General features: G+C 40.2%; 1 protein-coding gene across 3 annotated transcripts in view; it reads left to right on the top strand.

Annotated features, from left to right (window-relative positions):
• The window catches only part of SCRN1 (secernin 1), a 32727-nt gene that overhangs the window by 6391 nt on the left and 1417 nt on the right, over window positions 1-24919 (top strand). For 2 of the 3 annotated variants that reach the window (XM_040547935.1, XM_040547936.1), the window contains exons 2-7: window positions 1952-2111; window positions 12920-13101; window positions 16400-16602; window positions 19602-19796; window positions 21391-21556; window positions 23921-24101. In XM_040547935.1, coding sequence (XP_040403869.1) covers window positions 1953-2111; window positions 12920-13101; window positions 16400-16602; window positions 19602-19796; window positions 21391-21556; window positions 23921-24101 — 1086 coding nt within the window. In that variant the 5' untranslated portion in view covers window position 1952. Of the gene's footprint in view, window positions 1-1949; window positions 2112-12919; window positions 13102-16399; window positions 16603-19601; window positions 19797-21390; window positions 21557-23920; window positions 24102-24919 lie in introns of all 3 variants that reach the window. The other variant, XM_040547934.1, reaches the window with a different exon arrangement.

Genomic DNA, 24919 nt, shown 5'->3' with positions numbered 1-24919 from the left:
GAAGATAAATTTAGAGCACTGAATGTTGCCTTACCTGAATGTAGATGTGAACTCTTAGGGGGCATTGGAAAGCAGTTACGTTGATGTTGCCAACAAAGCAAAATAAATCTACATACTCCTAATAATTCATGGCTTGCATACGTCAAAATACTAAATGCTTTCATTAGTGGTGGAGTATGGGTAAAGCTCTGCATCTGCAGTTTAATCACAATGCTTTGACTCACAAGTGGTGAGAATTGCAATTAAAGTGGGCCTTTGTCTTCATGTGTGTCCACAAGACACCCATCTACAACCAGTAGTATGCTGGGACTTAGCGGCACAACGTACAAGTCTGTAGGTAGGTGTCCTCTCGCAGGTGTATTTTTATCAGCAGAAGTCATTCCAACTTACTGCCACTTGTCCCTCCTTGCTGGTCAAAACTGCCTGTAAAAAGGGGTTTGTGAGTGTTACCTAAAGTATTTTCAACTCAGAGCTCTTCTATAAAATCTTGCCTAAATTAAAAGGTTGTGTGAATTCCCCACACAGTTCATCACCGCCCATTGGGTTGGTGGGGAATACCTTTAACACAATAACGTCTCTTGGTGTTTTTTTTTGCAAGGCTGAGCATGTCTATGACCTGTTTGTAGTCAATAGGTGAACTATAAGTGTTTTCTTCACAAACAATTGCTGCTCTGTGTGTTATAGCCTTTATGCAAAGTCATTCTTTCTTTGGTTTAACATTGGAAGCCTGCTGTTCTGTCTGAAAAATTTGTTCTCAAATGGTACTGTTTAAAAAAAAAAAAAAAAACACACCAAAATGTCAGGTTTGTATAGCATACAAGTTAATGATCAAAACCAGCTTTGTGCATCCCCTTCCCCCCATGCACATAACATTCTTTCAAATAAATTAGCAGCTGTTTGGGGGAAGTTTTGATTGTGTAGGTTGTTTCTAAGGAGTCCAAATGCGTGGATACGTTTTCACCTGTTCAGGGTATCAGGGAGGGAGAGGAGGAACATATTTGTTCATTTTGAACGAGGTGGACTTCTGATGCAATGATAAGATTTATGAAACAATCTGAGACATGTGCGTAGAGTGGTATTTTAACAAGCAGTAAACACCCCACCTTTTTCTTTTGTGGGCATGTGCCAGAAGGTTCCCTGAATGGAGAAAAAAGTCATATATAGCAATGTACAGAAGACATGCTACAGTAGTGTCATAGTCCTGAAACCATTTACATTTTTAATTAATATTTGTCATTGCGAACACCTGTAATGTGTGTGCTGCCATACAAGCATTTTAAAGAACGTTCACATTAACCCGCATAAACAACTAAACTACAATCAATTAACTTTAGGTAAGAGCAGCAATGCAGAGAAACCACAGAGGAAATAAAGTGCAGTTAGTGCTTCAGCCTCTGTGATGTGAGTAGATAAAATGACAGACAGGTTTTGCTATAATTGTGCTATGTCTTTGTTCTGTTTCCACTTACATCATTGTTCTCCCTCAGGAATCCCTCAGACATGTTTTCTTTTTCCTTTTTTAAAATTTTAAACTGCATTGGAACAGTGAGAGTAATTTAAAATTCTTCTGTGTCTCTGCACTTGTCTGAGTCAGCAGAATACATCTAGGTCATATGTTCCCAAACAGCTCTGGTGCAGAATATCTTCTTTCCCTCCATGGGGACTGGGTAGATTCATTAAGGTACAGTCATCTTGTCTTTTTCTCTCTTCTTTGTCTTTGCAAGGCCTGAGTGAAAAATGTCTGAAAATCACCACTATTGTTTTTATTAAACCCAGATAAGACTCCTCGGAGCTGGCATCGTCTTCCACTATCACTGAATAATCAACTGACAAATAGAGGGAATGTATTGTCTCTTGGCTGCAACAAATCACAGAAGAATGAATAATTTTCTAATGTATGAAATTATGAATTGGGTAAATACTAGTTTTTACTTCTTCTTTCCTTTTTCAGGATGGCTGCAGCTCCTCCAAGTTACTGTTTTGTAGCCTTTCCCCCGTGTTCTAAAGACGGGCTGGTGGTGTTTGGAAAGAATTCTGCACGGCCTAGGGATGAAGTGCAGGAGGTGGTCTACTTTGCTGCTGCAACTCATGATCCGGGAAGTAAAGTTGAGGTAAGGGTAAACATTCACGTGGTGTGAAATGACTGTTACCAGAAGAAATGACTGCTGCTTTTTTCGTTGCCAGATTGTGCAATCCTTGTTCCCTTCACTAAGTAGGGAGGAGACAAGATTTTTGAAAGTCTCAGAAGTGAAACTCGGAATGTAACTTCTTAGTTTAACTGAGGAAAAATACACAACCTGTACTTTCTCCAGCAGACAGGCGGAACGGATCTCAGAGAGCTGCACTGTGTAGCCTATATGACAGGAGAATTGTAAGGATAAGCAGATGTGGAAGGGTAAAGAAAGGGGACAAATGAAACAAGACGGGAAGAGGGGTGAGTGTTTGGTGCAGGTGCAATGAAGAGACTGAGGCAGCAGAAGAGAAGGATTGGAGGGGGTAGCTGCTTGAGCAGAGGACCTGCATTCAACCTCTTCCCATTCCTGTGGCTGTGCAGAAGGCTGAGGACACTAGGCAGCCTGTGCCAGGCTGGTATCTCCCCTCCCTGCCAGTCCTTTATGGATATCACAGTTGTTGCTTCCCTGAAAGAGATCCCAAGGCTAGTGCCATTTTCATCCTTCAAAGTGGGACCACTTCCAGATTTCAGAGGACTTGGTGCTGTTGGTCTTTGTAACAGCTAATGTTCTCCTGATTTGTTTTACTACTAACATGTACTGCAACTTGTGCATTATTAAGTGGTTTAATCTCAGATACAAAGCAAACCACCCCCCTCTCCAAAAGCACCAACTGCTGTTACTGCAGTGCTGTAGAGGTAGCACTGCAGTAGACCTGTGCTAGCATACAAAACACAAGCATGATGATAAGACAAGAAGAAAACTTTCAGAGCAGTTTTTTTAAAGTTTATTTTCACAGAACTGGAAAAAAAAAGTGTTGTTAATGCGGAGGAAGAAATTCTGAAAGCCGCTCTGGAGTCTTTGTTTTCTCAAAGGAGAATAATTTTTAAGAGCTTAGTATTAGAGTACTTAATTATTTTGGGCTCTGCCCCGTATCTTATTCTTCAATGAGATTGTCATAACTTGCTCTAGGATGTAATTGAGCCATACATAATGTATTATGATTCCCTTTAGCACCCCATGATTAACCAGTTTAATGCCTTTTGTAGTTGCCTTTTGGAAACGGGGAATACAGTCACTATGCCTAGCACACCACATATTATTGTTATTCTGCTAAGCAGTGTCTGCAGGCCCCCTTAAATTGCACAATCTTTTTTTTTAATGGAGATAAAATTTCTTGTGGTATGATGAGGATACAATGTTAGACAAGAGACTGGAGTGGGCTAACGCCTTTTTTTTTTTCTTAAGTAGGGGCTTAAGCCCGAATTAGATGGTTACTTTGGTCTCTGCTAGTCTATGCTACTACGTAATTCTACATTAGCTACCCTAAAGTTTTGCAAGTACACTGATTTCCAAAAACATACAAGCTCTAGTAGCTTTGCACAGTCCTTTAGCAGTTTTCCCTCAGATAGACCTAAACATGGACTTACTTGCCAGTTTTTCTTTAAAAGTCATGATTTTTTGCACGTATATATTAAGTTAAACAAACAAGTCTAGCAAATATCAATATTGGTGAGTAACTATCTTTAGAAATTGTCCTTTACATTTTTCTGTTTTCTTTTAAGCTAGTCACTTCAAAGGTCTTTCAAAAAGTACAATAATCCTTTTTGTAGAAATTTTGAACGATCGAGTGCATCATTAAAAGTTCTACAGTCTAGGTTTTGGGCTGCTAGATTTGATTCTAGATTTTGCAGTTGTATAAACTTAAGGATGCTGATTAACGAGAAGATTGCAACTTCAAGCATGGTAACTCTTCATGACAGCAGAACTGAAATAAGATCTTTCATTCTTGATAATTATCCAAAATGAATGTGTATTTCTTCTATTACAGGAACATGTCTTAACACTGCTCTTGTCTCATGATAAATGCATACTTGCCTGTATGCAGAGCTTGGGCAAAAGCTGTTAATTTCCTGTGTGCTGTTAGTTGTACCTCTAAAAGTTGAGAAGAGCTTCAGAGGACTTGAATTCATCTGCTTCACATTTTTTAAGTAGCAGCCATAGATAAAGTCTAACCACCTTTCCAGCAAACTTACTGAGCTGTCAGACGTAATTAGCTAATACAGGAGGTGAAGAGGAATATCAAAGCTTTTAGATGTAGCCTCTGACATGTGCAGAATTATTATTTTTTTTCTTGGAAAACTGCGAATGATTCATCTACTGGTGTTTTTTTTGTTGTTTTTTTTTTTTTTTGCTACAGCTTTTCTTCTGTTATAAAATTAACTAAACAGGTCTTGAGGAAATTAAAGGTATGATATTTTACAAATTGAAAAATATGATTAAATAGCTCATGCTACTGTTTTTTTAGCCAATAATCCTTTGTGCCACTGGCTAAACTTTCCTTTTCATTCATTCTTTTTTTTTTTTCCCCTCCAAATGAACAGATTTCTCTCCAGTTCATATTGTACTTTTTGTAGTGTTGTATTGGCTTCTTATGCTAGATACATATTCTTTAACTTCACTGGGCAATGATGGCCAACTTCCTTTTCGTTATATTCTCTTCTTTGCAGGTAATGTCTATCCCTCTTTCAGTACTCTTCCGTGACTGTCACTCACATTCTGAACTTCTTTAAAGAGGTGGTTTTGAACACACTTAGACCATGGGTAGTTTGTAAGACTCTCTCAAGAAGTCTGGATCCTGTTTGTCCTGTACTGCTCACGTTTGCAACCGTGATAATGCACAGTATAACCACACATGGCACTGTACTTCAGCCAGATTGTTGTTGTAAAGGAATGTATCAGGCTCTGCTCTGTAGCTCTCAGCCAGTGCGCCCTAAACAAGGAAAGATCGGTATTCAGTTAATACTGGGAGTCGTTTTAAGTTTGGTCTTTGTGGCACAATCTACCAGACAGTAACCCTGCAGCTAACTCATCAGCATAATTCCTTTCCTGCATGTCAGCAGGTTCCCAAGGCCCTGTACAAAAGGGCTTTTCATTAAGGTCTGTTCTCTCTGTGTGTGTGTGTGTGTGTGTGTGTGTGACAACTTTCTCAAAACTTTGCTCTTGTTTTGCATTGTTACTTTGCAGTTGCAAATGCTTATCAGCACTCTTGCTTGTTGTAGTGGTCAGTCTAGGAAATACGTGTGTGCAGGTGAAATGTTGCTCCCTTACGCGTAAATAGGGACCTTTTCTGAATCTCTCTACTAAAAGTAAGTATGTTTTTTTTCTCCAGATGTGGATTGTCTCATGTATTGGTTAGAATTTGTGTTGTGTCAGTGTTAAGATACAAGGCCCTCTGCCTTATTTTTAAGGTAGATTTTCCTGACTAGATTTCTCTTGTTCTCTGGTAATCTGCTACTTGCTATGGTTTTCTTCCTCCTGAAGAATTCTTGGGCTTTTTGGGGGGCTTTTTTTTTTCTTTTAGATCAACCATCCTTCGTTCTAACCTGGCCCTTTATCCAATTTGAAAATTGTCATGGTTGCTTGCTAGAGCATAGAGCTGTAAAAGCTTTTCTACCTTGATAGTGTGCAACTTTTTATGGAGGAAGGGAGTGGGGAAAGGGAAAAGAATGGCCTACAACCAAGTCTATTGCATTGTCAAAAATGCAGAGTTTTCTAATGGTATTGAATATTGGTATTGAGCACTCTTCTGGGCTTAAAGCCAGCCCTCTGTGGGGTAGGAAGAATTTTGTGTTCTCTAAAACTTCATGGCACAGTTACGGCTTAAAGGATTTTTTGTTTTATTTTGTCTTTTTAATAGTTTTTATTCATTTATTATTATTTTTAAGGATACAGTCCTTGTTCCCTTTGCTCTGAGTTTTCAGAGGAGCAGTATGTTTTTGCTGTGCATTACACTGAGTACTGCAGACATAAAAATTCACCTGAAGTTAGCTGAGGGGTCTCCGTTTGATGTTGCAAGATAGATACAAACTTGGAAAGTAGATTCTGGCTGCATTAACGTTGGCTTCGCGTTACCTGGAGGTATTTTACTCTGGTATTTGTAACATAATCACCAGGCATCGTGCCAGTGCTGCAGTTTAGTTCTGCTATACTTTGATTCCCTCTTACGCTAGCTGTATGGTTTATCTGCATTATACCTGGGAGTAAGACGTTTAAAATCTGGTAATAGTAGCCAAGCAGCAGCTGAATCTACTGCGAACTTTCTCTTTGGGAAGCCTCCAAATCAGAATGACAGTGCAGCACTTACAGTCACGTCACTGCAGCTGGGAACTTGAGCCTGGGCATCCTGGCGTCACACCTCCATGGGTAAGTGCTGGCCAGCTGGAGACCTTAAACAAACATAGCATTGTCTGTGCTGATGATAAAACTTTTCATTTACTCTGTGTAGATGCAAAAAGTTGTAGTCTAAAGGCTTCCAGTTCAGAGATGGTTTAGGAAATTGCTTTTTCTTGTTTCTCAGCTGAGCCCCAGTGTCTGTCTGTGTAAGCAGCCTCTCATGACAGGCAGTCAGACAGCTTAGCTCAGCCCACCTTGTTTAAGCTAACCTTTCCACTTCACACAAAGATAGAGGGGAGGCACTGTGCAGGCAGACATCAACTAATAAAAGAGAGAAAGTGGTTGCTGCCTTCAGCAGGGTCTGTTGCTTGGCTAATGTGAGCTTTTTCTCTGTTCTGCTTCATTGCACGCCGCTGGCCTTTAAACTAATGTGCTTGACTTTGCTTTGTAGCACAACGCACAGGCCGGCAGCAGTTCAGAGGTAGAAGCCATAATCTCTTGGATGCTTCTGCCTTCTCAAAGCCTCTTTTTTACTGGAGGAGTGCTGTTGCTTTGCTCCCTCTTGATACTAAAGCAAAACTGGTTAGCTTGAGCTATGCTTTTTTTTTTTTCAAAATTTTTTAATCTATTTTTTTAATAACTGGAACAGAGAGGAAGAGGGGGGAGAGTGCTGGAACCATGTTTGAGGGGCAGTAAAAACCATCTATCCTGTCTTGACTCAGAGCGTTTACTGGTGGCAGAAAAATGTGCGAGTTTCAAAGTGGTCAGCCAAAGGAATCAATAGTAGGATATCAGTGAATTCCAAGGATATCTCTGTGATGGGCTTTTTGTGGCTTCATTAAAATCTGTTTCTTACCAGTTTTAAAAAATAAAATTAATAAGCTTTGTCCTGATTTCAGTTTTATTTTTACTCAGAACCCAGGGGACTGCTAGGTTTGTAACTTACAAAAACAAGAGATGAATTCTTGACTGCTAAATCAGCTCTGACAGCTGATGTCTCCCGAGTGCTCTGAGCCTTGGGTGCCTTGCTGCACTCAGTGGTATTTTGTGTGTTTAACAACTTTTATATTTCGTTTTGTTGTGCTCATTTCCATAGCGTGGCTCAATGCCTGAGGCTCCTTGGTGGCTCTGCAGAGTAGGTCAGAGTGTGCGTACTTCTACTCTTTGGGAGCAGAACAGTTCAGCTTGTTCTAGCTTCTCTAAATCTTTTCTAGGATAAAATCTATCATTTGTAGTCTTCAAGTTTTAGTGTTGTTTTTTAAGACACTGCTAGAGATGAGAGGCACACAGATGCAAATGTTACAGTTATTGGTTGTAATGAATAGAAAAAGCAAGGAACAATATGCAAATATTGAAGTCTATGTAAAGTGTATTAGTATCTTAAGAACAGTTTTTCCCTCTTTATAATAGGAGGTAAGAGGTACTCTTCTGGCAGAAGTTTTTGTTCTGTATTTGTACACTTAGCAAATGCTGCTGCTGTTTTTTACCTGGCTACAACACGAGGTTGCAAGTACTAGCAGAGAGTGTGTTTTTGAGGATAGATAGCTGAGGATTTGTCATGCCACCCAAGAGACTTACGGTCGCAGTTCTGTTCTGACTGTGCAACTGCTAGAGCTGACTACTTCAGGTGTGCCCACGCTAGATTTATCCCAGTCCCCTCCACTCCGTGTGGGTGCAAAGGGACAGAGAATGGCAGTAAACATTAGGGGGGCGCTTAAGGGGTGGTGTAAAATTCTCCACGTGTCTTCTCTTATATGCTTACAGTGCTGCTCAGTGCGTAAGTGCAGGTGGTGGTAACAGTGTCAGCTAGACATGTTTTTTGTCTTCCGTGCTATTGCTTGCATATTTCTGTTTTCAGAGGGTGGTTATTGCCACCTCTTTAGCTCTATTGAGTTTGTTCTTGTAAATAAGCAGCAAAAGAATTACCTGTAAAACACAGTCAGGTACATCCACAGGAGATGCTCTGATGGGCTTTCTTGACCAACCATGTCCTAGCTTTCCAGTCCTCCATTTTTGCTGTTTTTGCCATCCCCCTCTAGGAGGGGTTGAAAAGCAGTCAAGGTGCAACTTCTCTTAACTGCAACTTCTCTAGTTACTGCAACAGCACAGGGATCTTGCTTCTTTTCAAATATGTGCTATGGTACAGCAGTGTTTGAAGTAGTTAAGCAAAGAGTTAACTCCAAGTTAGAGCCTGGATCCGATGAGGGGGTGGTGTGGGGGAGCCTTTCTGTAATTCTGTAATCTAGAATCTTACGGACTTTCTTCAAAGATCATTTTTCTAAAGCGTTCACTCACTATTGCCTTTGTTACCCAGGGCTGAAGCCTATGTGATTTCCCTGATGCTTTGTAATGACCTGGCTGACAGTGCTAGGAATCAGGCTCCTGCAGCCCGAGTACAGTAGAAGCTGCACAATAGTTTCTTTTCATTAATGAAAGGAGAAATCTCTTGTGCCTACGACTGTCATGTTTGCGTTTGGAATACCTCCAACATCTCTGGATGCCCGAGCTAGGGTGGGAGGCACAGTTGTGCCTTGTGCTATGTTTAGAACTGCCTTGATACAATTCTGCTCTTGATGCTGCGAAATAAAGGAAATGTCATTAGTATCCAGCCTGCTCAGCTCTCCTTAAAGGCATTGGCTGCATCTCTTGCACATGAAGCCTGTTCTTAACTTCCATATTTCCCAGTGGGAACCTCCTGTCACAGAGCACAATGGCAGTTCTCCTGCTTTCAGGACTGGAGCTCGAGCAGATCAGTGGAGCCTGACACCACTCACCAGCAGCCGTGGCCACTAAATGTAGCAGTGGTACTCTTCCCATTTTTAGCATGCATGCTCTAAGAAAATTGTTAGCGTTAGGAAATCCTGAGGCTGGATGCTTTGGGAATTTTAAAGAAGGGATTGGCAGCAGGCAGAATCACAGCAGTGCCTTATGTCTGTTTGATTTGTCATTGCCTAGTTTGGCACAGCTCATGTTTTAACAGGCTGCTATACCACTGCGCAGAGAGATGTGCCAGATCGGTTGGGTGCAGGAGAGGGGCTAGGGAGGTAGTGGTTTGGGCTTGTTTTTTGAAATCTCTTCACCTAAGCTCCCAGTTCTGAAGATCTAGTGGCCACTGTTTTTTTTATTTTATTTTTTTTTGGTGGATATTGTTCTTCTTCCCCGCTATTTTTTTCCATGTCTGAGCTGTTAAAAGTAAACGCTCTGATTTCTGTGGAATAGAATGGTTGTCGCACTGCAAATCCAGCAAGCGGTTTCAGTTGACCTACCTTTGTGATTGATGTGTCTTGGATCCAGGTGAATAGCCTGGCTCCTTTGTTTCCTGCATCTTATTTCTAGCGTGAAGATATTCCTTTATCCAGAAAATAGTTTTCTGATATTACTTTAAGAGGGAAACGGAGTTATGATGGGTGAGAGTTTTTAAGTTTAAAATGAACAATCTATTGTCATACCTAGACCCTACATATTAAAAAAAATAAAAATCCACAAAATTCATACTGTTATTAACAAATATGAACCAAGCTCCTGCATTTATACATCTGTCCTATTGACTGCCTACTTCTCTGCTTACTGGAATAAATAATTCTAAATGGAAGGTAAAATATCATCAGGGACTTTTCATTCCTGTCCGTAACCATGGCAAAGGATAGTTGAACACGTGTCACGTGAATGTTAGTTTTACAATGCTGTGCCATCTACTGTCAGATTGGCATAGCTTTCTGTTGTTTGGGTCTTCTAAGACAATTTATATATATAAGGCGTGAACATTTGTACATGTGTTATTGTACAGAAGCTGAAAGTAACATGAAAATATGGCCTGTGTTTGCTGGCTGTGGGGTGAGGGATGTGAAGAGTCAATACAGGAGGTGACAGCAGCATCCTGGTGGTTTGCTGTTGCATTAGCTCTCAGCTGCCCTCAGCCAGTTGCCTTCATTACAGACTGAGATGTTTCCAAATGAAAGAGGCACCTGGAGAGGCCTCTGGATGTTTTCTGTCCTGATTACATAGTTACAAAGCAAAAGCACTTTTTTCTTTTTTTCAGAATGTTCTGGATCCTTCCAGCAGGAGCAAACAACTTCCTCTTTCCTGTTCATTGACTGCTGCTGTTGATAATAAAATCTTTACAGTGAATAGCAACTCTGGAAATGCTTGGCTTTGGGATGAAGCCCCAAGTAATAGGTGTTTGATGGGCAGGTAGAGCCAGAATAGGATGATTTGCAAAGAAAATCTTTCAGTTGTTTTTTTTTTTTTTTTTTTTTTTAGCCTAGTGTTTTCATCATTTTTCCTTCTAGAAAAATCAAAGCCACAGTATGCGAGGTTGTATAATAGGGCTATTCAGACAGCGAATGCTGTGCAAGTGTGTTTTATGGAGTACTGAAGTCTCCCCCATACTGCCTCCAGGTTTTTGCTTTCTTCTCTAGAGCTGAGGTTCATGTCCTGGATGGCTCTGCAGGATGGCTCCAACGTGCTGCCCACCTATGAGATGCAGGGATACAGAACTTGTGCTGTGCACGGGTGGAGGTCTCCCTGCCTGCAGACCTGTCTCCTGATATCTGGTCCTGTCATGTCTTCACGTGTAATCTGGAAAGGTGCTCAGCCTCTTTTCCTGCTGCTGCAGCTCTGTGTCCTCCTTTGCACATCCAAGAAATACTGTTGTTCTCCGCTCACTTGTGCGTGCGTGAAGTGCATTTCCAAACAGCAGTGACCTATAGCTTTGGAAAAAAAAAATGCAGAGAATGTCAAAAATGAAATTTACTTGCTGACAGCTCAAATGGAGAAGGGGGAGCTTTGATAAGAAACGGCTGCTCTCTGACACGGCTTCGCTGGAAAACAAACAAAGGGTGAACCGCACAGTGTTTTTATTACCCGGATCTTAGTACCTGGCTAGTGCCAGATCTTGTTGCACTTCAATTGATTATGATTCTGCATCTACAAAAACATAGTGTATTACTTATAAACAATTTGTATCCTAGCCTGATCAAACATAAGGGATTTTCTCCAAAAATACAGCAGATAAGTCTCTGTCAGGGTCTTAACTGCCTAAGCCAAAAATAAAAATTAAGCATATGGAAAAAGGGAAAAGGGGAGCGTGTCCCTAATCTATTTTTAATTCCTAAGAATGGAAAAGTTTTCCTTTCTTTTGAGATATATATCCTTCATGAGAAATCATCCTATTATTTCACCTGTAACTTTCCTGGTTTTAGGGAATACCAGGAGTTTGATTTGTTAGCACACAATTCCTAGTGAAGGCAGCAAGCTGATTGCTGGTGTCCTTGCATGGTCATAGAGTAAAGGACTGTAAAAAATAGCGTCTTTGATCAAAAATGGTCTGTTATACATTTTAATTGCATGCTAGACTACTTCTATACAAGTCATTTTTCAAGATGGGAGGCTGAAGATGATTGTGCTGTGTAATCCTTAGAGGGGAAAGCCAGGTTAGAGAAAAATAGCTTCTCACCGTTAGTAATCTTGGGCAGATTCCTTTGACTTTAGGTTTTGTTGTAGACACGGTATGTATTTTCATGGCGAGCAACTTCTAGTTCACAAGTTCATTCTGCTTATCCTTCTCACTTTGCTAAGTCTGGACAAATATTCCTGCAGAATGGTACAAATTACTTCCTGTGAGCATGATGTTACACCAGGAATGCTAGACACTAAAAACTGTCTCATAAATATGACAGACGGCTTCAGTTTCCTCAAATGAAAAATCTGTGGTCCTTGAAGAACTTGGTGTGACCTCAGGAGTAAAAATTTAAAGCCCATTTCTTTGGCTTGTACAAGTCAATGATCTAACGATGGATCATGCTCTCTTCCATGCTGCCTGGGAAAACAGTGCTTGTTTTTATGTCCCAGAGCAAGAGAAAAGTTGTTATATGTGAAAGATAATGAATGATTTCTTTCTTCCTAGCAGTTTCAATGACTTTTGTGCAGCCTTCCTCTGTATCTTTGACTTGTCAGAATATATCCATAGACGTCTGATTACAGTAGACCATTTAAAATAGCAGAGACATCAGTTTTAAGCAAAAACAATGCCCGTGTTTTTCTTCCTGTGACTGTTTATCCACTGAACACTTTCAAGTCTTGAGCTTTTTCTGCCAGCACTCTCAGACCAGGGCAGCTGCAGGGAAAGCACCAAGGAAGAGGGGGACGCCTTCTAGTGTAATTTTTCCAGTTACTGTCATTACACCATATACCTAATAAACTAGAGGAGATTGCATTTAGGTGAGATGATGGTTTGATGTTGTTTTGCACATAACATGGTCTGTTTCTCTATGGTAACAGCACAGTCCATCTAGTGTAGCTTTCCACAGATTCTAGCACTTGGATTCTGCATGACTGTTTGAAACCTGCAGCTAGGTATCAAACTAGATGTATTCTCCCAGTCTTTTGCAGTATCAAGATGTGAAGGTTCAAACACGACAAATATTGTTTTAAAAAAGTCTACCTCTTGACTAGGAGTAGGGGAATTTTTTAATGACGTGTATCCTGTCTCTGCAGTAAATCTTGTGTTACTTTAGTCATAACATTAAATGAAGTGCTTGCAAATGTTTTGCTTTTTCTCTTTCCCAATGCAGTGCACGTATATTGAGATTGAGCAGGTGCCGAAGACTCATGCTGTGGTGCTGAGCAGGCCCTCCTGGCTTTGGGGGGCAGAAATGGGAGCTAATGAGCATGGAGTTTGTGTAGCTAATGAAGCCGTTGTGACCAGAGAACCAGCTTCTGAATCGGAAGCCTTGCTTGGAATGGATCTTGTCAGGTGGGTGGCTTGCTGAACTGTGACCATCATTTTAAGTGCCAAAGGTTGTGATGATGATGATGACAGGTAATGGCTTTGTGGCGTTGGCATTAGGAGATTTTAAAACAAAAGGCATCAGCTGAGTTAACACTTCAAAGCACCTGGGATCTGAAGTTGGCTGCCAAGTATGTGCTACTTCATTCTAATGTGAGTTCACTAAACATACCTTGTCTACCTACTCTACTGTCTAGCAGTGGCTATTTTGACAGGATAAGAGAAACGATTACATTGTTAGTTAGAAACTGCTAACTGATTTGTAGCATCAGACTGCTGATGCGCCCTTCATTCTCCCTCACTTTAAAACAGCCTACTCTGACCTAAAAAGCTTATCCTGGGCTTGTAGCCAACTGTAGTCATAAACAAACTACTATGCGTCGCTTCAGCCCATGCATTCCAATGCAAACCATTGCCCTTATTTAAATGCTGGCAAACAAAGCTCCATGGAAGTCTGTTCACTGAAGGCTGTCTGCCTGAAACACTTGTGCTGTGCTGTAAGTTTCAGCCTGCATGCTGATGTTGCAGTAAAGAGAATTTAAAGAAGGGTTAGATGGGGGAAGAAAGCTGAAAATGGAAGAACAAGAGAAAAGAGTGCAAGCTTATCAAAAGGAAAAGGGAAAAAATGTCAATCAATTTCAGACCCAGTGGTCCTGCTGAAATTTGCCATAGGACACCTAATGAGCCGGCTGAACCACTTTCAAAAGTATTGTCATTTTTCTTGGTTTACTGAAAGATAGGAGAGGTTCTGGATAACCGGAAAAGATTAAATGTTGTGGCTATGCCTAAAAGTGTTGAAAAGAGCTGTGGTTATAGACCAGCTTAACCTCAGTTCCTGAAGGGGAAAAAAGCCACTTAAATATCAAGGAGATGACATATGTCCGATACTGACTGTTAGTCATGAAAAACCCCGTCAAACCATTCTACTTTACCCCTGTAATGGGGTAACAAATTTTATGGATAAAGGCTAGGAAATAGATACTTTGACTTTTAAGAGGGCATTAAAACCTCAGAAGGTATTCTCATACGTAAGCTTGGAATCATGACTTAGCTGAAATTGCTGCTAGGTGTATAGCTGCCTGAAACTGCAAATGTAAATGTTCTAACTCTAATGATGTCTCTGCAGAAACACAGTATCGGGTTCCAGCTACCATAAATCAAGAGGAATGTGAGCCAGTCGGAGAGAATGCAGTGAAAATGGGAAATATGATCAGACATCTAGAGAATCTGATCAATATGAAGATCATGAGGGAATTGGGGTTATGGTTCTCTCTGTTATTTTTTTCTAAATTCTGTGTTACTCAAGGAATCTACAGAGAAGCTGTACGTAAGAGGACTAGTGAGTTTAATTGCATCAAGGGAGACTGAACAGACTGGGGAGCTTTTTAAGAAAATGTAGGACAAGCTTTTGACAAGAGAAGGGATACGTTAGGTGATTTTTCAAGCTCCACTGTAATTTTTCCTCTCCTTCTACCATTCGTTTACAATTTTAACAAGCCATTGTTTTAGGTGCAGCGTTCTGCTTATTTTGGTTACACTTACTGCAGTCTCAGAGTACTGTTTAACGTTAGAGTATACATGTGACCCAGCAGCTCTAGGTTTACCCATGCTAATAAATTAGGATGTATTAAAATCATAAACAACCAGCGATTCTCACCTGTAGATACTACCCTCCCTCTCTTCCTTCTTATTTGCAGAAGAAAATTGTTGATAGCTCAAAAGCAGAGAGTGCTTGAGGCAAGGAGAACTAGAGATGTTGCAGGCTACCATCTGTCTCGTGCGGCAGCCAAAATGGTTCTTCCTCTTGCTGCAAAGACTTGGCCAGTGGCATTAAGCTTACTTGTTTTGGATGACCTCATAGAATAAAGAGAGCCATCAAGTACAAAATCAATCATGTAGGCTGCGATGAAGCAGCTGGCACCAGCTCTGCCTCTTTTTACCCATCTGCAGAAATGGTTAGCTGTGTCACACAAGATTTATTGGAATGAAAATTAACTGGGGAGTTTTAAGCCTAAGTAAGAAATGCACACGTCTGCTGGCTCAGCTTTTTTCACACCTGTGTATGTGTTGGACTTTGGCATCTATGTCAGATCTTAGCTGAAGGATGAACGCTAACACTGTGTGCATGCATGGCTTTAAATGCTTGCAAAAGAAACTAAAAGCTTTACACTTTGAAACATGTTCTTCAGAGCAGGCATAAGAGTTGTCAACCCAAGAACATCATTCAAGTAGTAGAATCAAATTTTGCTTGAATGCTAAGACTCCCCTGAGACTTAGCTTCTGCATTCTCTTAAAGCTATTATTCTTTTCTGTAGGGAAGACATTCTTTCTCTTTGAACTTGTATGGAATTGTCACTTTCCAGTTAGGATTTAAAATCCAGCCAACACGGGCAAAGGCTGAATCCATCCAACAAAGGCAAAGGGTGTTGTGAGAGCAGGTGATGTTAAACAGGCCAGAGGCATCTCGTAGCTTTCTCGTATAATTCTGAAGTACAAATGGTTGTTGAAATTGGAAATTGAAAATTTATCTTAAAACCTCATAGATGAAGCATTTTTTTATTTTCAAAAGGAAATATGCATTCCACAAAGTTCTTAGCTTGTTTAGTAACTGGCTGCTGATTTAATGACTGAAAACCGTGTTACCTAGTATACTGCTACATGTGAGGATTAAGACAGATATCTGTGGATTTTTAGCTAGATAGTGTCACAGCACAGTATGTCAGAACATAACGGTGATTCTTAAGAAATGGATGACGTTTGTGTGATTGACTTGAGGGGTAGAAGTTGGTCCTACTACGTACCAGCTTCTCCCTATCCCAGTTTATCTAAGTGGAAAACGTGAAGCTAGTCACAACAGACGGAAATATTGAAAGAAAATTGGTTCCAGCACAAATTCCGAAGAGACACACTGTAAATGGAGATGTAAAGTTGAAAAGCCTATGATAATTTTTTGACAACCTTAAAATATGCTGGGGTGGGTTATTGAAGGCACTGAGACACTAGATTGTACTAAATCACTTAAATTTCCTTAATGAATAATTCAAGCTATCCAATCTGGGTGTGAAACATCCTAAAACTTTTTTATGGTGTCCCTTGAAGGGTTTTAAATTAAATTTCAAAACAAACAAACAAAAGCAACCATGGTACTGAGAATAAAGAAACCAGAGTAGAAAATAAAAGCAGCACTGATCTGGTTCTAAAATGAATAACTTAAAGACCTCACTGTTACATGTCTGTTTGAATCTGTTTTACCCTTTTCATGTAGACTTGGCCTAGAAAGAGGTGCAACCGCTAGAGAAGCGTTGGATGTAATAGTTGCCCTGTTGGAAGAGCATGGACAAGGAGGGAATTACTATGAAGATGGGAGTTCGTGCCATGCTTTCCAAAGTGCGTTTTTGATTGTGGACAGAAACGAAGCCTGGATACTGGAGACTTCTGGAAAGTACTGGGCAGCAGAAAAAATCACAGGTCAGTCCATCACACACAGCAAGCTTCTTTTATAATCAGTAGCTGTAATTATAAAGAATTGTCTTGGAAAAATTGGTCTTATAGTAGTGTGTTCAAGTAACTAACTGATTTATGCAAGCGTTCGATTAAACCATCAGTGTCAATTTTCTTTTATGTTTGTACTACTTCTAGCTTTTAAGTGCTTATTTGCATTGGTTAATGTAGCCAGGTTCTGTGAAGTTGAAGAGTATGTTACCTGTACACAGCATAAGTTATATAATAATATTATGTTTAAACTTGTATCTTTAGTAAGTGTTGTATTTTCCCAGAGTTATTTACTCTTTGGAATATGTCAAGAATCTTTTTAGTGGAGTTAATATATAAATTATTACTTACAAATCTAAAATATTGAGAGGCTAGGATAAGCACTGATAGCTTTGAGAAGAGGACTTAGATGTAGGTCTTAAATTGAATGGTCTGCTCCTGGTTGCTTCACTTCACTATTTCTCCACATATCCACTTTTCTTATCTAATACTGCAAAACGATAGTTTTCTTCTCTTTAGTAGGTAGTTTCTTCTTCTGTATGTGTAAATCCAGAGCTCAAAAGTGACTTGTAAATTTCCGTGGCTTGGTGGCTGGACTTGCTTTAAAACTTTGTCAGAATATGTGCTCTGCCTTTATATACTATGATTATCTAAGGCATATAGTTATTGTAATCCGGGTTATTGTTTTCAGTTTTGAAGGAATTTTTATTTTCATAAGAGTAGGGCTTTTTAAAACTTGCACACATTTGAATGAATTAAAAGATGCAAATAGTAAGAGGATTTTTACCATCTCTGCTTTGAGATCCATTTAATTCTCTTTTTATTACTCCTTCATTGAAAGTAGGAGGTAACAGATACGGGAAGGAGGGAGGCTTAACTTTTTGAGTGTACCAAAGCAAAGAAATAACTCCAGGCTGTGGAATGTTGTGCGATGGCCTATTGTCAGTTCGTACCATCAAATATGAATTGGCTTACCTTTGCAGGGATGATGTTTTGCCAAGCAAAGCTTGCATTTTAAGGATACCTGTAAAATGGAGGAAGTCTTCTAGCACAAACGGATACCAAACCTAGAGCAGGGGAGACTGATAATGCTGTCCTGATAAAATCCAAATTTTTGAAAACCGTCAGCTCCTGAGGTTTCTAGGGCTATGAGATGGCAGCCTTTCCTCTTCTGTTGACCTGCCTGGCTGCTGTTTGACGTGTTTTTTACTTAGTCTTTTTAACTGCATCAGCAGTATATAACCTTCACGTGCTTCTTAGCAAATAAACTGTCGACATCATCCGCAGCTTGCAGCTTTTTGAAATGATATTGTAGCTCCGTTCTCATTTTTACCAGCACTTTTCTCTTCTGGAGGCCCCTGTAAGCAACAGGTTAAACTGACTAGTTTCCATCTCCTGCAGCCTGCTGAGGCTTCCAGGAGGAGAGAGGATGCTGCTGGCTGTGTAAGAACTTTGCACTTCATACTTTGTTCAGGAGGTTCTGTTTTTCAACCATAAGCATGCCTCTTAAGCTTTCAGATGAACACACAAAGGTTAAAACAGGGAAAGTATGTCATTTCCCAGCAGTGTGAAGGAAATTTTTTTCCTGACCCTCCTGAGAATTTTTCTTTTCCTAATATTACGGCACTAGTTCTGTAAAGCTTATAGTGAATGTTTATCAAGCAACTTTTTGACAGTAATTTAAGGATAAACACTTTAAAAATCCGTCCTATTGAAGGCTGAACAGAGAATAATTTGCATGATAAACTTGTCTTTTTTTCGGGGGGATCAAAAACATGCAATACTATTTCACACAAGTTATTAAATGTAATAATTAAAGGGCTTTTAATGAATAGTTTGACTAGCTTGATATGAACACAAATATTCCTATCTCTCAAGTCAAGAAAGTTCTCTGTAAGGTATGCTGTTTGAAAGTGTGAATCAGACCAAACTGTCAGTGAGCCTGTAGTATAAATCAGAATTGAGGGACAGCAACTTTCCTTCAGACTGATGCACAGAACTTCCTACTGTAAGTTCTTCCTCATTATTTAAATTGCATGCATGGGACGTTAGCAGGGCAAGCTTTTGTGGAAGGCAGTATTAATAATTTTCAGAAATACTGCTTTGGTTTCTGTTTAAGAAAAAACTTGTGCCAAATTCCAGAATCTGGTCTTATTTTAGTTTGCATATTTACTTTATCAGCTCTTTCCCTGGCTTCCAATGCATTTACTTTATCCTCTCCGAGGAATATCTGCAGCAGCCACTGTTAGTCATGCTGTGGATATGGATATAAGCATGCATATGGATATAAGCACTGCGGTGTTTTTGAGAAAAGCAAATTAAAAAAAAAGCAACAAACATTTTAATATCCTTTGAAGCTTGCTTGCACTTTCCTTTTACTTCATGCCATTTTAAAATTTAGGATTAAAAATGAACTTCTTTAACTTAAGCCTATCTTTTGATGCTTACATTAAAATTGTTTTTCAATTGGGAAGCTTAAAGTAATCAGTAAGCTTTTTAAAACATTTTCCAAATTAAATTATTGGTTTTGGGGGGCAAGGAGGATTCATTAATCTAAATGCAGCCAGGCTGAAATATAGTTTGAAATCAAATTAGACCTCAAATCTTGTTGCAGCAGTGGAATACACCACTGGAGAAAATGTAAGGCTGGCATCTTCTCAGTGTTTTAAGTCTACCTTCTGGAATTGGGAGATCTCTTACTTCAGAATGTGTGAGGTACAGAGGAATTGTGAAACTATTGTCTTACTAAATAACACTATTAATCACGTGGTAGTGTAACTACCTAAATAGGGTACAGAGAACCAAGCTCTGCAATGTGAATGGTGACTCTGTGTATGTGTAGTTTTGTGGTTGTGTTAAATGTACATCCTAACTGATGGTTTAATTTGTCTCCTAATTGCAATTACTTTGTTCTTCTAGCTTCTCCCATAAGAACTGTATTAATGCTTTCTTCTAATTCGTGGCTCTTTCTGTAGAGGGAGTGAAATGCATTTGCAATCAGCTTTCATTAACTACAAAAATTGATGCTGAACATCCTGAACTGAGGAATTACGTGAGAAGTCAAGGCTGGTGGAATGAAGACACAGACTTCAATTTTTCTGAAGTGTTTTCTCTCGCTGATGACCATTTAGCCTGCTGTTCTGGCAGGGAGAGCCTGGAAAAGCAAGGTGGTAAGTACGAATCATTTTTCTGCATGTGCAGCAGGATTCGTAGTCACTGTTACCTCCTTTCCACCACTCTGTCCAGAACTACAAGTGGTTGAGGAGAATACCTACTTCTAATTGTAAACCATGTGGAAAGGAAGACCAGAACTGAAGACTGTTCCTAAACTTACCACAGTTTAGGCTGAAACTCCTAATGTCCTTCACAAGTTTGTTTCAAATCATGATGCCAGTTAAAAAATAACTTACTTTACTGTTGTTTTAGTGTGCTTGATGTGCCACGACATTTGTTCTTTGGTACAAATATAATGGCCCTACCTAACACTATAAATATAGTATTAAAAAAAATGGCTTTGTGAATGAAAGCTTGATCTCAGTGGATGCTACGTTTTGGGAGGTTTGCTTAGGCTTTTGGGGAAAGAATTCAGATGATAGATTAAGAAGAGAAATGCTATTCAGTTGCAAACTGAAGTCCTTTTTTCATTGTTGAGCAGAACAAAGTTACCAGAACAGACAGTGTGCCAACTGCCTTCAGTCATAGGAAGGGTTTATTTCCACACCAAAATTAATGACTGTAGCTGGCTAAAATAGCTGGAATATGACAAGCCTGCAGGAGTGCTGCTCTTCATGAAAAATGGTACAAATTATCTTTATAAAAAGCCATGTACTAAAAATGTGAATTTGTTATATTTATTAGCATTTTCATGTATTGGCAAATGTCGAGAAGAGTGTAGAGATGAAATGCTTATTGCAATGTTCCTGCTAACATTATAGAATTATTTGGAGCATAGTTGGTGTATAAGATGCAGATAAAAACAAGCGTGAAGGGCCGTAAGTGAAAGGTCTTAATAAACCTGGATTATAGCACTGGAAGGCCCGAGGATCTTGACGGACAGATGGCTATGGCTGCAGATTGCAGACCTGCTGGGCCATTCTATGTCTCCTGGTGGACTGGGGCACTCATGCATGGAAGGGAGAGGCTTAGGAAGCTGCTGTGGAAAGAAGCCCTACCTGTCAGGGAACAGTGCAAGGTAACGTGGAGGTGCCTTGGGGAGACAGTTGTGATAAGACATATGCAGGAAGTACCATGATAATAGGGGATTCTTGCAGGTCATGGTTTGGGGAAAGATCTCCTTGTCTAGGTCTGCTGCTGCAAGATGCAAGGAGTGTGAGATGAGGGTTCAAAATTTTGACTGAGACTAATGGAAACAGAGGAGAAGCAGAAGATCAGGGTGCTACCGTTGTGCCTGGACTTGGGTAGGGGTAGCGTCGTAGAGGAAAATGGGTGTTTTATGCAGGTAGTCTGTTCACAGTGATTGCTGAAGCAGTATTACAGAGATGATGGCCTTCTTCCTTAAAAATACCTTTTTAATGAGATTTTTCCCTATCTAGTAATTGTACTGCCTAATTAATGCTCCCTACTGTTCTCTTTTACTAGTAGGCAAGCTCATTCTGCTTTATATTGTTGAAAACAGAAACTGTTAACTGAAATTTGCTCATGCTAAGTGTTGCTGGTCATATTATGTCAAAGCCCATTCAGACTAAAGCCCTTCCATGGGGTCCAAGCCACCAAACACTTGGGAATTTTTTTCCCTTCCTATAGGTGACGTTTCTGCACAAACTATGATTGATGTGCTGCGTGACAAGGATAGTGGTGTCTGTGTGGACTCTGAATCTTTCCTTACTACAGCTAGCATAGTGTCTGTTCTGCCTCAGGACCCTAGTTTTCCCTGTGTTCATTACTTCACTGGCACGCCGGACCCTTCAAGGTAAGCTACAGCACTGGGGGTCCCCTGGGTGCAGAGTAGATGGTGGGTGGAAAGATATTAAACAAGCCTTGAGAATTGGAATTGAATAAAGAAGCATCTATATGCCATCTAGTCCTGTTTTCCAGAGACCTTTTGAGCCATACCAACAAAATTCTCAAAATGGAAAGCTGAGGGAAGCCATAGGGTTGTTCTGAACCCTAGAAAAATCCTGAATTATGGTGACACAAAGGCAACTTGAGAAATAATTATTGTCACTTCATGGTAGCTAATAGGAAGGTCCACTTTACTGCACTTCCTTTCCTACGAAAGCCAACGTAGAGTTATTTCCTTCATTTACAGAATAGACAAGACATGTGCTGTCTGTTTTGTATTAAGAGCTCTCATTGACTGAAACTACTTCTTGCTGCCGAAGGGGCTCTTTGCTGCCTCCTCTACAAGTCACCTTGGGCTGAGAGAAGAAGGAATGTGTTAGAGGGGCACCGGGTCAAGAGAAGATGTGGCTATGGCCGGAACACCACTGTGCCTGTCTAACAGAGAGGCTCGTTAATGCAGTTTCCAAGTTTCCAGGCTAAGGCAGGCAGGATGGGAAAGATCAGTACTACCTTCAGTAGTTGGTGGTGTGCAGTCTGACGGTCCTGTGTTACTGAATTGCACCTGGCTGCAAGTCTGAATGGACACCACTGGGTTGAATGGCCAGATTTGGGATCTTGCCTGAATTCAGAGCTTCTAGAGTAAGCACAATTTAGGGAGGACCCAGAAAGTACTGCTCCAAAGTGATTGTTTGGCAGCTGGATTCTTGTTGAGACAGTAAGTTCTTGAACCATTTCAGTCACCTCTCTTGGACAGGTGGGTGTAAAATTGCAACAAGTAAAGTGCCTAGCTAGCAAAGAGGGGTGTGTGCCCTAGGTAGCCTTGTATGGCATCAGAAAGTTGAGCAGAACAACTGCAACCCTCAGTTACCCCAAATATCTTTTTCATTGGAGGGACAATTTCCATTTCTTTAATGATGTCTTCTCTAGTTGAAAGCATCTGAGAACACGAGGGAACTCATGGGCCAGATCATCAGAGAACTAATGAATTATCTTGTGTTTTAAACAGAATCCACATGGGATTCACAGAAATTAAACTAAACCACTTGCAGTTATTCAGGAGATCTGCTACTTGAACTGAGGTAAAGAAGTTATGGGGAGAAGAAAACGGTGCCCATAGGAGTGGTAGTAAGCATCAGGTGCTAACAAGCGCTACAGAAGTCATCCTTACCAAAGGGACTTCTCACCACCGTGCATTATGCAAGTCAGACACTCAGGATTAAGAAAGAAGTTTAAGCTTGCTTTCCAGAACTTTTCTTTAACTTGATGCAAATTGTTTGGGATAAAATGGAGCAAGGCTTCAAATTGTTTTGGTGGGATTTCTTTCCTTTTAAAAGAATGAAAGTCTGGCTGTAAAAATAACTTCAGAGGCCTTTCTTGTTTTATTTTATACTCTAATGTATTAAAAAAAAAGCATTATTTTAACTGCAGGTAGAGAGTCATACTGACTCTTAGTCAGCAAAGCTTCATGACAGTGATGGATCATGTAGCAGCAATGAACCCGCTGACTGTATGCAGGCAGCAGTTATTAGCATATTTTTGCAGAAGTCTTGCACTTCTGGCAGCTGGAATGCAGGGTACAGCTTTGATGTGCATCTAAAAGGGAAGGCAGTTTCTCCGTGCATTTGAGAATACCTCCTCCTCTCAGATTCTCAGGAATGAAGATCCTGGGTAGTTGGTTTTATTTATTTCTCCCCTCTCTCTGGAGTTCAGATCCAAATTTAATACTGAAACTGCTTGAGATATGTCACAATATTAGGAGCTGTGTCTTTTTTTTTCCCACCTAACATAAAATTCTTCAGTGTTGCTGGTCATGTGCCAAATCCTTTGATACCGAGCGAGCTGTGTCCCTGCTCCACACAAATGTGTATGTGTGATTTTAATGGAAATTACGTCTGAGGGAAAATGAGAGGTGGCTATGTGAACAGAGGAGAAAAAGCTGATGTGAGGCTGAATGCTGAGGTTTGTTCAACAAAAAGTTGGAGAGGAAAATACAGTGCTACTGTAGCAGAAATGCCATGAAGGAGACCAAAGAAATCTTTAGGTAAAATGGGGTAATGCAGTTTTACAATAATTGGCAAACCTACATTTCTTTTTAAAGCATGGAGATTCATTTTGCTTCTGAGCAGTACCAACTCCCTAACCTAGTTTGTGGATGGTGTAGAGGGATTACCTATGCTTTCTCATATCTGTTTTAAAGTAGCCTGGTGAACATTTGAATCATGTATATAAAATCTGTCTGATTACTACCAGCGGTAATTCTCCTTTCTTTCAGGTCCATATTTAAACCCTTTATTTTTGTTGATGACGTAAAATTAGTACCAAAAGTCCAGTCCCCTTCTTTTGGTGATGATGATCCTGCTAAAAAGATACCTCGATTCCAGGAGAAACCTGATCGCAGGCATGAATTGTACAAGGCACACGAATGGGCCCGGTCTCTTCTTGAGAGTGATCAGGTAAGAACTGTGGGACCTGGGAACTTCATAATCTTGCAGAGATTTCCTTAAACCTATCTGCTGATAATGGCTTAGTTTGAGATAGGGCACCACAAAGGTTTTACACTCCACTCTCCTCATTTCTTAAAACAGTTCCGATGTGAATTTAGAATACCAGCTATCTTTGCGTTGTATAATGGTGTCTGGATATTTAGGGAGGAGGAAGTAAAACAGAGAGAGGGATCACCAGGTCATGCCAGCCATGCTGGTGTTGGTATTTCAGGCAAGTTGTGGAAGACCCACATAGTCATGCTGTACGTTCCTTCACAGAGGACTTGTTTTTCTGCAGTTTTCCTCTGCAGCAGGGTCAGCTTTGCATATTTACATAGGTCAGGGTCTTGGTAAGATCATAACAGCGTTCATTCAAACCTTTTCATTAAGGATTAAGGAAATAGTGGTAACCTCTGCCAGTATGATCTTTGTTTAAATGTAGTTTTGGCTAGATATAGTTTTAATCTCTTGAAATGGTTCAATTTAAACTCTGTGGCCTCTGTGGTAGTACTGACTCAATATACAGCTGTCTTCCATAGCATTCAGTTAAGTCTGTTACCTAGAGAGGAGTATATTAGTATCCTGTGAACTCTTCCCTATTAAAATAAAGCGTGGCACCAAAAGTTGTGTTAAAAAGGAAATGTACTTTCAGTGAGGTTTCATGCTATGGTAACTGAACACCTAAGAGTCTAAAGCTTACCTGAGGTGCCCTGCTCTTTCTGCACAAATGGCAGTATAAATCCTGGAAGGCTCTGAACCACCACTCATTCTAAACAGCTTTCGTTTCT

The sequence above is a fragment of the Cygnus olor genome, chromosome 2, assembly GCF_009769625.2.
Source record: "Cygnus olor isolate bCygOlo1 chromosome 2, bCygOlo1.pri.v2, whole genome shotgun sequence".
NCBI lineage: Eukaryota > Metazoa > Chordata > Aves > Anseriformes > Anatidae > Cygnus > Cygnus olor.
The sequence above is the reverse complement of the archived record's forward strand: the minus strand, read 5'-3'. Positions and strand labels throughout refer to the sequence as shown.